The 14,137-nt window shown below is 31.0% G+C and overlaps 1 protein-coding gene across 1 annotated transcript in view; it reads left to right on the top strand.

The window, feature by feature from the left end:
- Window positions 1-14,137, top strand: part of CARPB (Carbonic anhydrase-related protein B) — a 442,936-nt gene that overhangs the window by 334,130 nt on the left and 94,669 nt on the right. Inside the window, exon 5 of the mRNA XM_085958793.1 lies at window positions 645-740. Coding sequence (XP_085814919.1) covers window positions 645-740 — 96 coding nt within the window. The remainder of the gene's footprint in view (window positions 1-644; window positions 741-14,137) is intronic.

Genomic DNA, 14,137 nt, shown 5'->3' with positions numbered 1-14,137 from the left:
ATTATATGTTTATATTTGACATAAAATAAAAATATGTTTTCTTTTTATTGCTTTCAGATACATATTTATTAATTAATATAGAATAAATTTTCTCTAATTGCAACTTTCGTATTTTTCCTCTATGTGCATCTGATAGGTAAAGGATTCGTCTTAAGGCTAACTTAACTTTGAGATCTCTGCATTTCTGCCTTGCTAAGTAAAAATACTGTATATTTAAAGATTATGTCAAAACAATCTAATAATTTAACATAATATATACGATTAAAACTTGGGCTCTTGTTTCACTAAAACCAAAAATGTATTTTTACTTAGTAGATTTTGGCAGATTTGGCAATAAGGACCTTTAACCAATCGTTAGCCGAATTCATATGTTATGTCTCAGAAAGTATTATTGCTTCTTTGCGTTTTGATACTTGAAACATTACTTAATCTAAGTATATATTGTTTAATATTATAATAATAGTAAGTGAAATAGTGCTTTTAACAAAATCATCAATAAGTTACTAATTTAACTATACTCAATGTGGTGTTTAGATACCTATTTTAGTAAATGTACTTCAAACAAAGCTTTTAACTTAAGCTTTAATCAGCTAATCGTCAGAATGAGCAAACTCACATCCGCTATGTCTTTTGTCATGTTTCAGATTCAAATATTCGGGTTCAACTCCCAGCTTTACTCGAACTTTTCAGAGGCGCTTCATAAAGCGCAAGGCATTGTCTCCGTATCACTACTACTGCAGGTAAGACATTCAATTACTACTAACTTGCAATGTGTTTATATTCTATACTAGTAACATTATTATAATTTTCATATATACATGTATTTAAAAGAATAATCAGTCAAAAACAGATTCGAGTAAATTGATTTAAATTCAAATAATATTCATTACGCTTATACCAATGGCGAAGGGTGGCTTTTAGAAAGAGGTTGGCTGTGGAGGTCTGAGAAAAAGAGTACACTTGTCAGGTATTATACTTACGAGAAATAAGAAGATAATACGATATTACTACTAATGACAACGACACACTAATTCAATGAAACTTCAAAAACTCACTGAAGACATAAATTCAGCGATGAGTTTAAATTAGGTATTTTTCAAAACATTTATAAAAATAAAAAATCATTAAATAAAATTATTTTTATTTAAAAAAAACAATCTTTATTTATTATTAATATGCGATTAAACGGCATATATTTTTTATAAATTATCTAATTATAAATTATTTTGGACAACGTCCATTCATGACAACAATATTATGCACCAAGATTTTAGGCTCTGCGATAGGAGCCTACCAAATTCCATACAATTCAATAGACTGGCTGAGGTTACTTGACGTAAAGTCCATACAAAAAAATGTCAAAATTCCTTCACAAATAATCTGACGTTTATGTTTACGTCAAGACAGATAGTGCGCTGTGCTATATTTTTTTTTAACATTTGCATATTATTTTGTAATCTGTATACATTCCTACATATTATACGATATCTGTCGTTGGCAAATTAAATTATTTTATAGAACATGTCAATATGTAATTAAACAATATTTTTCTTAAGAAGGTAGGCTTTAAATATTCGCCTGGTATGGACTGTTACTGTCTTTTACTAAGCCTAGATGTCTAAAACACTAAAAGTATTTACAGAAAATATTTTATTTATTTAAGAGTAGGTACTTAGATAAATATCATCAAACCTATGTAATTTTTATCAATTCACATTTCTCATTATATAATATTTCTACACATCAATTCTTCATAATAGATGATTATAATTTTGTATACCAAATACTTAACTGAATTGAAGCAAAATTTCCGCGAATAATCTCAGTATTCTGTGCCACTTTTCCGGCATTTATCTCGCATATTATTTTGAGACACTCGCGGCTACCATCAGATATTTCATTTAATTTTGAACATATTAAATTTTCCGTCAGATGTTTGCATTATGAAGGTATTTATCAAAGTGACACGTGGTGAGTCGTAGCATGAAATGCGTTGAGTATACGCCAGCAGAAGGTTTATTTTCATTATATTATTTATTAAATCACCCCATCATAATTTGACGTAATCTATATATAATCACATGTCCATTTTCACTAGTGAGTAGTAACGAAGACATAATAGTTATATAATAACTAGGTATAATAATTATAGAAAGCTTCAACTAATATTTATATACATAATTTGTAAATACCCTATAAATATCTTCTTCTTGTTCTTCGGCCATATCCGCCACTTAATTGGAGCATATGACACCACGTGGTGCCTCCAAGAATCCCTGTCGCTCGCAAGTCTTCTTGCTTCGTTCCAGGTCAAACCAGCATCTCGTAGCTCTACCGTGTCTACTATATAGATAGTATTTAGCGGCCTTCCAAGACGTCGGAATCCGATCGGCTTGAAGAACAGGCGAGCTAGGTTGAAATTCTCTGCCAAGCCAGGTCCAATATCACTTCTTCACTCTCATCGTGATGAGAGGCTGCTTGGTGCGTTCTCTTTCTCCTCGTTAAAATTTTAACGTTACAACAAAACATAATATTATGACACCACACGATTACACAGTATTATTGTGTGTAATATAGAATACTGGTAGCTGTATTACTCCGTGCTCCTGAAAAATAAACTCTTATTAATATTGTAATATTTTTTATAACTTTTACATTTAAGAGCACACATAATTGAAACGGAAAATAATTTTCAACAGTAGGTGCAACAAAATTTCGCAGTCGTCGCCAATCGGAGACTGAAAGTCGAGGTGTGAGTACGTCAATTTGTTTTGTGATGGCGTCCGAGGAATATATTCTTAAATCGTGTGAATATGACTAAAAAACGTTCCGCATGTACTTGAAAAAGAAAACATGTCAATGAATATACTATTATTATTACGAATATTATAATAAACATAACATTGAAAGGACGTATGTTGAAATTTTATGACAAATTATATTTCGTTCGGCTCGCGTCATTTGCACAATCCGCGCATCGACTAGTCACGATCTTTTTAGACCAAGCCTCAGCTGGAGTATAGCCTTAAGTAGATAATACCAAACAGTCGAAATATGAATTTAAGAAAATCAATGACTTGTTTTGTCGTATAAAGCCCGAATTATAATATTTACATGCCTTATCTACATAATAATGTTATTATGTTGGTAATACCTACTACATAAGCTCATATCCGTTAAAACGGTGAGTGATACTTCCTGTGAAGTATATCCCCTAAAATATCTGTTATTATTTTACATCACTGCCTAATAATTTGTTGTATATATTTTTAAATCATTGACTCCTTATACATTGTATAATAAGCTTATTTAAATATGATAAAATACCTATTTTGAATTAGGATTTTTCACGGGACCGAATACAATTAATAGTGTGATCGTGTGATTTCTCAGATACATATCAGTAAGGTAAATATATATGAACATAATATATTGGATCGTTATCGTGTATGAATCTGTAATAGTTTATTTTAAAAAACAAGATTAACTCATTATGGATTTTTTTTAATGCATTATGTCATTTATTATTTTTTTAGACAACCACCGCAAAATATTATTATTTTACAAATTTTCTCAGCACGATACGTTTCCTGTTTGACGTTTGCATGATAGAGGAATTTATTAACGCGACATATGGCGCTCGGCAGCACCGCGGGAATAAATGAGCTCCGTTTAGAGAACAACTTATCCCGGCCTTAAGTCGCGCGCGTTCCTTATTACAGTATTACTGAAACTTTCTTAAAAACACATTTTGTATATAATATTTTTCAGCGTTTACCGTTTAATTTTTTACGAGAGTTATTTTATGTTATATAAATTATGTAGAGTTCTTTTTTCAATTGTCGTTTCTTACTTCCCCGTGATTTTTTGTTACCATTTATCTCCAATACATTAAGGAGAAGCCTTTACTGAGCCGTTTTTAAAGAGGCACCTAGCGGAAAAATACGAAGCTTGCAATTTGAGATTTTTTTTTGATAATTTACAATTTCAACTACATTAATTAATAAATATGTATCTGAAAACATTAAAAAGAAGAATATTTTTTATTTTGAGTCAAAGATAAACTGACAATTGTAAAAAGTGTAATACAATGTGAATTTGTGGAATCGGACCGCACCCTATTTTTACATATATTTTATGGTCATATTTATTATAAAAATTTAGTTTATTAAGTTTTCTAAGCATCACTTAAGAGATTTTTGACTAATTCATAGTTTTAATATTTTTATATCTATTTTAAAAAACATCGATTTTTATAAAAAATATAAATGTGTATAACTTGAAATCCTTTTTATTTAGCTTCAATATTAGGACCATAAATAAATAAAAAGGTTTTCAAGTTATACACATTTATATTTTTTATAATAATCGATGTTTTTTAAAATAGATATAAAAAATATTAAAACTATGAATTAGTCAAAAATCTCTTAGGTAATACTTATAAAACTCAATAAACTAAATTTTAGTATTAAATATGACCATAAAATATATGTAATAATAGGGTGCGGTCCGATTCAAGAAATTCACATCGTATTACATTTTTACAATTGTCAGTTTATCTTTAACTTAAAATCAAACATATTTTTATTTTTAATGTTTTCAGATACATATTTATTCATTAATACAGTTGAAATTGTAAATTATCAAAAAAATGTCTCAAATTGCAAGCTTAGTATTTTTCCGCTAGGTGCCTTTTTAAAAAAGGCTCAGTGAAGGTTTCACCTTAATAAGTAACTAAACAGTAATTAGATAATAACGGCTATTTTTTTCTTGCTAAAATGAGGATTAACCCGAAAAAGTCAGCTGTCAAACCTAGTTGTGATACTACACTCACTTTTCGTTTGACATCTATAGTCTGAAAAATCATCATGAATAGAGAAACGCTTAAACAACGCTACAAAATTACCCAAATTTACTTGGAAAATCAGTTGTCGATTTGTGCAACGTTGTTTTACCTCAAATCAGCGATGAAGTTTATTTTTAATTTATAGATAATATTTTTGTTAATTTGGAAAATTGCCGTATCTGGAGTGAGACCAATTCATAAGCGACACTAGAGACTCCATTACACCGAAAAAAATAAACCGTTAGATGAGGTTTACCTGCTGGAGGCATCATCGGTCGTTATTTCTTCAAAAATGACGCCGGATCTTGTATTACGATCAATAGAGATCGTTATCGGACCATGATCAATGATTGTTTTTGTAAGAATATGGATGGTATTGATTCGAACAAATGTGGTTTCAACAGGATAGCGCTACGTGTCTGTTAATTTTCCTACACGGTTATGTTATTTGACAACTCCAAATTACTTTTTGTATGGCTACATTATGAAGTCACTGGTTTATGCTGATAAGTCAGCAAAAATTTTATTGACGCCTTAAAAGCCAACATTGTTCGTATTAATCGTGATATATAACTAGAAATGCTCGTAAAGTGGCACAAAATTGGACGTCCAGAATGCTTTGTGTTTTTTTTTAATTTCAAGTTCGATCTTGACTAAAATACAGCCTTTATTTAAAAGAGATATTAAATTATTTTTGAATGGTTTATCATTAAATCGATGTAATAGTTCTTATTTCAGGGACATGGATCAATTTAATATCTCTAATTACATAGCTATCATTTTTTTCTTAATTAGTCTGAAAATTTTACCAATAATAATTTTTTTAAAGATGATAAAGAAAAACACAAATAAAACTAAGATAAAGTTATACAGGTACTGTTCGGTTAAAGCGGATACAGCGGAAAACGCATTTTGAAAATAGCCGATAAATTGGATTATTTGTTAGGTTAACCTAACCAAACCTAACCTTACCTAAACTAATCCAAACTAACAAATAATCCAGTTTATCGGCTATTTTCAAAATGCGTAATGCGAACAGTACCGTTATACAAAACCCTCATCAGACCCATATTAACCTATGGGTCGTAATGCTGGGTTTTATCAAAAAAAGATGAGAGAAAGCTGGATATCTTTAAAAGAAAGATATTAAGAAGAGTCTTCGGAGCTGTATGTGAGGAGGATGGCAGATAGCGAGGAAGGTACAACCATGAATTATATACGTTGTCTGAAGATCCTCCTGTAGTCTCACACGTGAAAGTGGCGCGACTTTGTTGGGCAGGCCTTGTTTCAAGGATGGAAGATACCCAACCACCAAAAAGGCTTCTCTTCAACAGACCAGAAGGGAAAAAGAGGGTCAGGAAACCTAGACTGCAGTGGCTGAACTATATAAAAAGAGACACGGCATCACTGAGACTAAGGAAGTAGAGGGAGCTTGCGGCAGACAGAGAGGAGTGGAGACGTTTCCTGGAGGCGGCCAAGACCCACATTGGGTTGTAGTGCCGATGATAAATAAAATATTTTTCTATGAAGATGCAACCTTAACGCGTTCGCTGCTGAAGAGATAATGAGATTTTAATTGCCCCCTTTAAAATACACGTTAATTACATCGATCGGCCGCCTGGTCATTACGCACCGTGTGCGTCTTCCGCGTCCAAAGTATTAAATATTTTTATAAATGTCTGAAACTGACCAATTTTCTTTAACCGAACCGGATTACGTCTACTGAAAGGATGCCAAATATCACCCAAAGGATAATATATGAAATTACTGGCCAAACCTGAAGAAATCCAATAAGACTGGTGTATAACAGGGAACATTGAAGATAGCGCTTGTTATTTATAGTACCTATGTTTATACGGACAAAATTATTCTATAATTGTAATAATACTAAAAAAACTCAAGCGATTTTCTCGTGTAGTTAAAACTAGTCACACATCGTCACTTCATATGATAATATAGATCGCTATTTAATTCTTCTTCTCCTTTGATGGGTCCTATGGACAACTTTAAGCTTTAATCTCTCGCACCCTGTGCTTTTTTTCTTCATAAATCCCAGTTCAATTCAAATTCAATAAGCTTATATTATGGAAAAGCTTTTATCCTTGTTTCTTATCTAGTACGTATATATTATTTAGATATCAATATGTCTGACTCAAACTCAATGACTAGACAATTTTTACAGTACTAAATTTAGATTTCAGCTTTCAAAACAATGATAGAGATCTCGAATCGTTACTTAACAGAATTTGTAAGAGTTTTTTCTTAGGAGGTTTTTTTTAGAAAAAAATGCTTTATGATAGTGCTTTATGATAGAAAATAATAAAATAAATTAAAATTAAATTAAAAATTACATTAAAAATATATGATTTACTTATGAATCACAGACCAATACTTACAACAATATGAATGACTAAATTAAAGTGAGAATCATAAGTACTAATACATCATACTATGTTTTACATGGTATAATGATTTCTATAGGTAACTTAAATCCTCTAGATTAATAATAAACATGAATATCAACCTTTGGCCTACACAAAATATTGAGGCCAGTTTTATGCTACGGTTCAGAAACATGGACATTAACCATAAGAGGTTCCGACTTCCGAGTAACTACTGATTTTTGATCTAAGAATATTGTCTAATGTCTTTGACCACATCTATGAAGATGACATTTGACGTCAGCTCCACAAGTTCTTTTATAAGCCTAATTTTGTCATATTTATTAAAAAAAAAAAAAAAACCATCGCCTATATTGGGCCGGCTACGTGATACGTCACGTTTAGTCGCCGAGAAGAAAAAACCACAGCTTTGCGAAACTTGCGAGCTCTAGAAGTTATGAACTTGAGAAGGTGACCGGCGGATCAGGAAGAGTAGAGGAGTTTTCTTAAGGCCACCGAGGTCTACTGTAGGTAGCGCCTCAGAAAAAAGCGCCTAACTGGTCAAAAAATTCTCCTAAAAAAATTATTATAAATTTTGCGTTCCTACATTTTGAATGCTACTGTGTTTTAATGAGATTATTTTCATATATTTACGAGATACGACAATCATTTCCTCTTGCTTTTCTTACATTTTAACAATGAAGAATAATTATCTGTATTAAATATTTTCATTAATTCATCATGCTGTTCTTTTAATATATTTCAAATAACGTTGCTGCTAGTGTTAATCTAAATAATAACATAATTATATAATTTGGAACGTCTCGGAATCATACAGAGGTAGATATTATAAAAAATATTTGCACCATTAGGACTTGAACCTGAATCCATCAGATTTCGACGAATATATTTACCAATCACGTAATCTGACAGAAATTTATTAACAACATTAGGTAGGTTCAAGGCGTTTTTTTAAATTTCGTTAATATTGGCGATCATATTATTTTATGACTTTGATTCAGTATAATATTTTACCGTAATTTATTGATGTCATTCCTCAATTTTTTAGTTTCATTTCGGTATATTTATTATATTTGGTTGACATTACAACAGTGATAAAACTGTGAGAAGTAAAATAGCTTTCGAATAAATAAAAAAATGATTTCAATATAAATATTAACTTTTTAACTATTTTTTTTAGATTAACATCAATTATTATAATATACTTATATTTTATTCTCAAAGTTATAGATTTATTATTTAAGGAAAAAAATCAAGACTCCATGCCCAATCCATGTCCTCCATCTAAATTCTCATCAATAATTATTATAAAAAATATAATACTTAACTTACTAGCAATGGTTCTTGACTTCATCCGCATGTAAGACGAAAGTAGACAGATATACAGAATGAAAAAATAGACTGATTCGATTTTAATGTTTTTAAACAATTGATAAATATGACAAATATCATCACATCACTGTTAACTACCCACTCATTATAAAAATGTTGCAAGTCGATTATTTTCGATTTTTTTTTGGAACTTCAAAACCTTTAAAAATGACACTCTACTGAATAAGTACCAACAATAAATTATGTAAAAGCTGAGTATGTTTACAAAAATATATTTCCTGTAGTGTGTATATTTTTCTGAGTCAAAACGAATATTAGTCGCCAAAGATGCTAAAAGGTGAATCGGTCACTATAGACAATTCAAATGGTAAAGTAAAATACTTAAATCAATTAGAGTAATTTAAATTCATATACTATCATATATATACTATAAAAAGCTGAGTATGTTTACAAAAATATAAAAAAAAAAAATATTTTCTATAGTGTGTATATTTTTCTGAGTCAAAACGAATAGAAGTCACAAAGAGATACCTGCTTCAATCTTGTTATAAAAGTATATAATATTTGTATGAAATATATAATATATTGTAATAATCAAATAGGTACATATAGAAACAAAAGTATTCCAGCATACATAGACATTATATTAGTATCTACCCAAATAATATACAAAAATAGTCCCTACCGCTCGCATGTGTAGAGTCCATGTAAACAGTAGCACCAATAGCAAGTCTCACTTAAACTTTACTATATTGCATTGTAAATCCATCAAAGCATTTCCAATGCTCGCGTGTTATTCGGAGATAATCGTTTACAAAACGACTTAATTATCACGTAAGTATGTTACATAAATACTAGTATTGCTTACATTTTATAATCATGTATTTTTTTAAATAGTAATTCACTAATAACTCAATTGTAATTTACGATATCTCTCATTAATACCGTTATCCATGAATTCCTAAATATAAATATAGGTAATACTTATATTGTAAGAAATAAACAAATATAATGACCATGTCCGATCCTAATAGGATCATTATGGGCCTCCACAGAGTAGAGGTTTGTATCAACAGGTTTAGTTTTTTTACGAGAAATGTATTAGGTCCATACCCTGACTCACACATAAATTGAAAAACTATATGTGTACTTGCCTGACCCAGGATTCAAACCTGAGACCCACGGCGTGATATTCCAATGATTAAGCCGTGCGGCCACAGTGGGTGGGGTGGGTGGATGTGGGTGGTGGATGGATTTAGAGCAGGCCGATCAACGGAAACTAACCTGATGGTATTTACCAATTATGTGTCATCGGCCCTGGATAGAGGTCACCAGGTTGACTGTTCTTACAATAACTTCTCGAAAGCATTTGACAAAGTCAGATTCTGAGAGAGTCTGATGGAAAAACTCCAACTTATTGGATTGTCTGATCGATTTTTGAAGCTATTCGGGAGTTATTTTAGGAACCGTCAACAATACGTATCGTACGGCCTTTATCAGTCACAGACCTTTAACACATTTTCTGGTGTCACTCAAGGCTCAAACTTAGGGCCGTTGCTGTTCACGATTTTTATAAATGACATAGCGTTGGTAATAAAAAATGCTATGTTTTTGTTGTTCGCTGATGACTTGAAACTCTTTTTGGAAGTTGTCACCTTGGACGATTGTCGTCAGCTCCAACTTGATATAGATAATATATTAGATTGGGACTAGAATTCAATATTGATAAATGCAATCTTTTTTCGTTTACCAGAGCCTCAAAAGTGTTGTTTTTCCAATACTCGATGCATGGTAGAGTTCTGTCACGAATATTATCTGTAAGAGATCTTGGCATTACGTTTGAGAGTAAACTGACATTTATTAGCCATATAGTTACCATTTGTAACAAGGCGCTTAAAATGTTGGGCTTCGTCATGCGTACTTCCCGGGTCTTTTCGGATGTTACGGTATTAAAACTTTTATTTAATTCTTTAGTTCGAAGCAGACTTGAGAGTGGGTATATTGTTTAGGCACCGCATCAGTTGAAGTATGGCCTTATGGTGGAGAGGGTTCAGAAGAAATTCTTGAGACTCCTTTATTTAAGGTTGTACGGATACTATCCGTCGCTTTATCCAACTGACTTTCTCTTAGGCATGCTTACATACTGCAGTTTGCAATTTAGAAGAAATCTTTATTTAGCTATGTATTTTTTTCGACTTATAAGAGGTATAAATGAGAACTCTGCCATTCTGGGCAGTGTTGACCTGTGTGTCCCTGATAACTATCTTAGAAATAGAGAACATCAGTTGTTTATTCTCCCAAGGTGCAGAACCAACCTGCCACTGGTAATGCCAATTGGGAGGGCGATAACTATGTTCAACGAAATTGCTTCGGGTGTTGATATATTCCACCTACGTGAGGATGAGTATAGGTGGACGTTATTTTATAAATTTTTAAAATAGGGTCTGCTTAACTCATCCGGTGTATTTCCATGTACCTATATAATTAATATTTTTGTATGTACATATTTGTTTAATAACATATTATCTATCTCTTTTTTATGTCATGTTGTGAACGTCTTAAACTTATAATTTGTAATGTCTACAATATGTAAAAATAAATAAATTGAAATTGAAAAATTGAAAAAAATTTAAGAATATAATAATAATGGAAATTCATTCTTTTTTATTCAAAGCTGAGCACGATTTAAGAATATACCATTAGATCCATGTTTTTTCTAGAATATTTTCTATTTTTATATTTCTGTTTTTGGTGTAGTTTCTTCAAAATTATGTATTAATAGAAAATATACTAAAAATAATAAATATTCGTCAAATTTCAGCTCAACTTTAAATTCATTTCTGGGCATATTAGTATCACATAAACTTACTCCCACTTAAGCCGTAATCCAGCTTTTAGAAATATAATTTCAAATAATAATATTGCAAAACATAAGTGCCTTTTATTACCAATACTACAAGCTAAGTATTATCCTTTAATTTTTACATCAATATATTTATCTAGAACCAATTTTAAATGCCTATTTAATGCACAGTTTTTATGTTATTACAATTTTGTAATATTATTGTAAAGCAAATGAAAAGATATCTTGTTAGAAAATATTTTTGAATAATTCCTTTATATTTCTCTTACCATAAGTTTCATTATGACCTAAAATAAAATTGTATTCTTCACAAATAGTTTCTATTCTACTGATAAATCTTCTTTACTTATCAATAGTCTTAGACAAGTGGATTATTAACACCGATAAAGATACCCGTCAAATTCTTGATTTGATCGATCTAACATACGTTTATTTTTCATATTTTTTCCGTTCAGAATTTATTTGAGACAGATACCTAGTTGAAAGTCAGTTATCCTTAATCCTTCCAACGTTATATTTTTTGATGCTCCTGGGAGTCTAAAGAGTCCTGACCAGGAAACACAAAATGAATTGAAACTGGCTTACCCTTCTAGGTGTGGTATAACAGGTTACAGTAACAGGTCTTGAGTGTAGAAAAATGTAGGATAAACTCCATCATGTGTCAAATATTAGGTCGGTATCATAATGCAACGTCAATTTAAAATGCATTCAATGTTTGGGGGCAATTAACGCACTTTATTCTACTTGTCCTAACTCTGATTCAAAACGTTGTTCCATCGCGATGACTTTTACATGTATATCATATTAATCTGTTCTATGGTCTTAACCGTGCATCTCCAACACCGCATCTCAAAAGCATAAATCGATTTCTGATCCACTATTTTATTGTCAATGTTTCCGCTACTTAAAACCATAAGTATATAAAATTATTATTTATTTTCGAAAAGTAATTAATAAAATAAAACATACGTTGTAAGGGATGGATATTTGTAAACGTTGAGATCACTCTGTTTTCCATTTATATGAATCTGTATAATAAATCTTTGTGTCATTAACCTGTTAGATATTATTATTACAATATTATTATTATTACAACGTTTTTCTTAGCTCGTATTCTTATTTGTCCGGTACAAATCTTGCAATCGATTTTTAACTAACTTCCCGACTAGCTAGACATTTGAAACTTTTAGAATATATCAGAACACGATGCCAATGCATTTTTTAATACTTTTAGCCTTCTTATCTTTAAGTAGAAATGATTTCATTTCCAGTTAATTCTGTTTTGTATGAAAAGTTATTTCGGAAGAAATCCGTAAAAAGTAAAACTATTATTGGTTGCTAAGTGGGTCCTAGCAACTTTATTAATAATGTTAATATATACGTGCGTTACTATAGAAATCAATATGACATTTCAGTATTATTTCTATCAAGTACACACTTTTTTGATCGTTTAAGCTAGTCAAGTTAATATGATTCAACAGAAAATTTAAAAACGCTATATATAAAAAGTTCTTTTTATCTTATTATTATTTTTGAAAATAGTTTATTTTATCATATTGTGTTACAAAGAAGTATTATACGTACATAAATTATTTTCAACATAACAATAATAATATTATTTTGTATATTATATCTTAGCACCTACTCGATATTAGGTATTATTGACTTTAAATCGATTTATATAATCTATCTCATGTCTGTATCAATTAAATGTATATATATTATTTAACCATTAAATACGATATTATGAAAAGGCTTATACTAATATTGTGGGCATACCCATTATCGTATAATTTACAATGTAAATTGTCATTAGTCTAAATGATGTGATGCGTATCCAAAATGTAAATTTCGGTCATGCCACACACATCATTTGGTCATTCAGTTTATTGTTTTAATTCAATTAAAATATTGCATAAAACCAAAATCTACAACTACTACTTTATAAACTCAAATGCCTCGTTTCAGAACACCGAAATTTGGATTCAGTCTATCAGTTTTTTTTTTCGATTTAATGTACACTGTACCTATCACTATTTTAGCACTGTATTAAAAATAAAACATATTTATTTATTATAATAATCTTTTAGTTAGATGAGATGAATAAATTGGCTTACTTTCTATTTACTTACTGCGACCTGTTACGCTCCAGTATCGTAACGTAGGATAACCACAAGATCGCGACACTTTTACATATCTATCACCATGTATGACGCCTCTCGTCATGTGAGACCTTCAGCACTTCGTGGCCACGTCAACGATATTTTTAAGCGGGAAGATTAAACAGAGTGAAATAGATTTCAGAACTCACTAATGTAAGATTGGGCGGCCGAAGGAGACTGGGTGACCACTGGTATATATATCATCATCATCAGCCTGAATCTATCCACTGCTGGATGAAGGCCTCTTCAAGCTGCTTCAACTTCTCTCGGTTCTGTGTATTGCGTTGTCATGTACTTCCGCAGAAATTCATCATTTCATCGATCCAGCGGCCTCTGGGTCTAGCTTGTGGACGTTTTGTACTTCTAGGATACCTACCACTGGATGACTATATTTGTCCAACGATTGTCTTTTCTTTGAGCTATGTGTCCAGCCCATCTCCATTTAAGACTTTTAATAAACTCTATTAAATCGCAAACCCTTGTCTGCTTCCTTATCTACTCATTCCTTTTTGTGTCCTTTCGCGTTATGCCC

Source organism: Rhyacophila brunnea, unplaced genomic scaffold, assembly GCF_057557595.1.
Source record: "Rhyacophila brunnea isolate RB1 unplaced genomic scaffold, BYU_Rbru_1.0 scaffold_8, whole genome shotgun sequence".
In the NCBI taxonomy this organism is placed as follows: domain Eukaryota; kingdom Metazoa; phylum Arthropoda; class Insecta; order Trichoptera; family Rhyacophilidae; genus Rhyacophila; species Rhyacophila brunnea.
The sequence above is the reverse complement of the archived record's forward strand: the minus strand, read 5'-3'. Positions and strand labels throughout refer to the sequence as shown.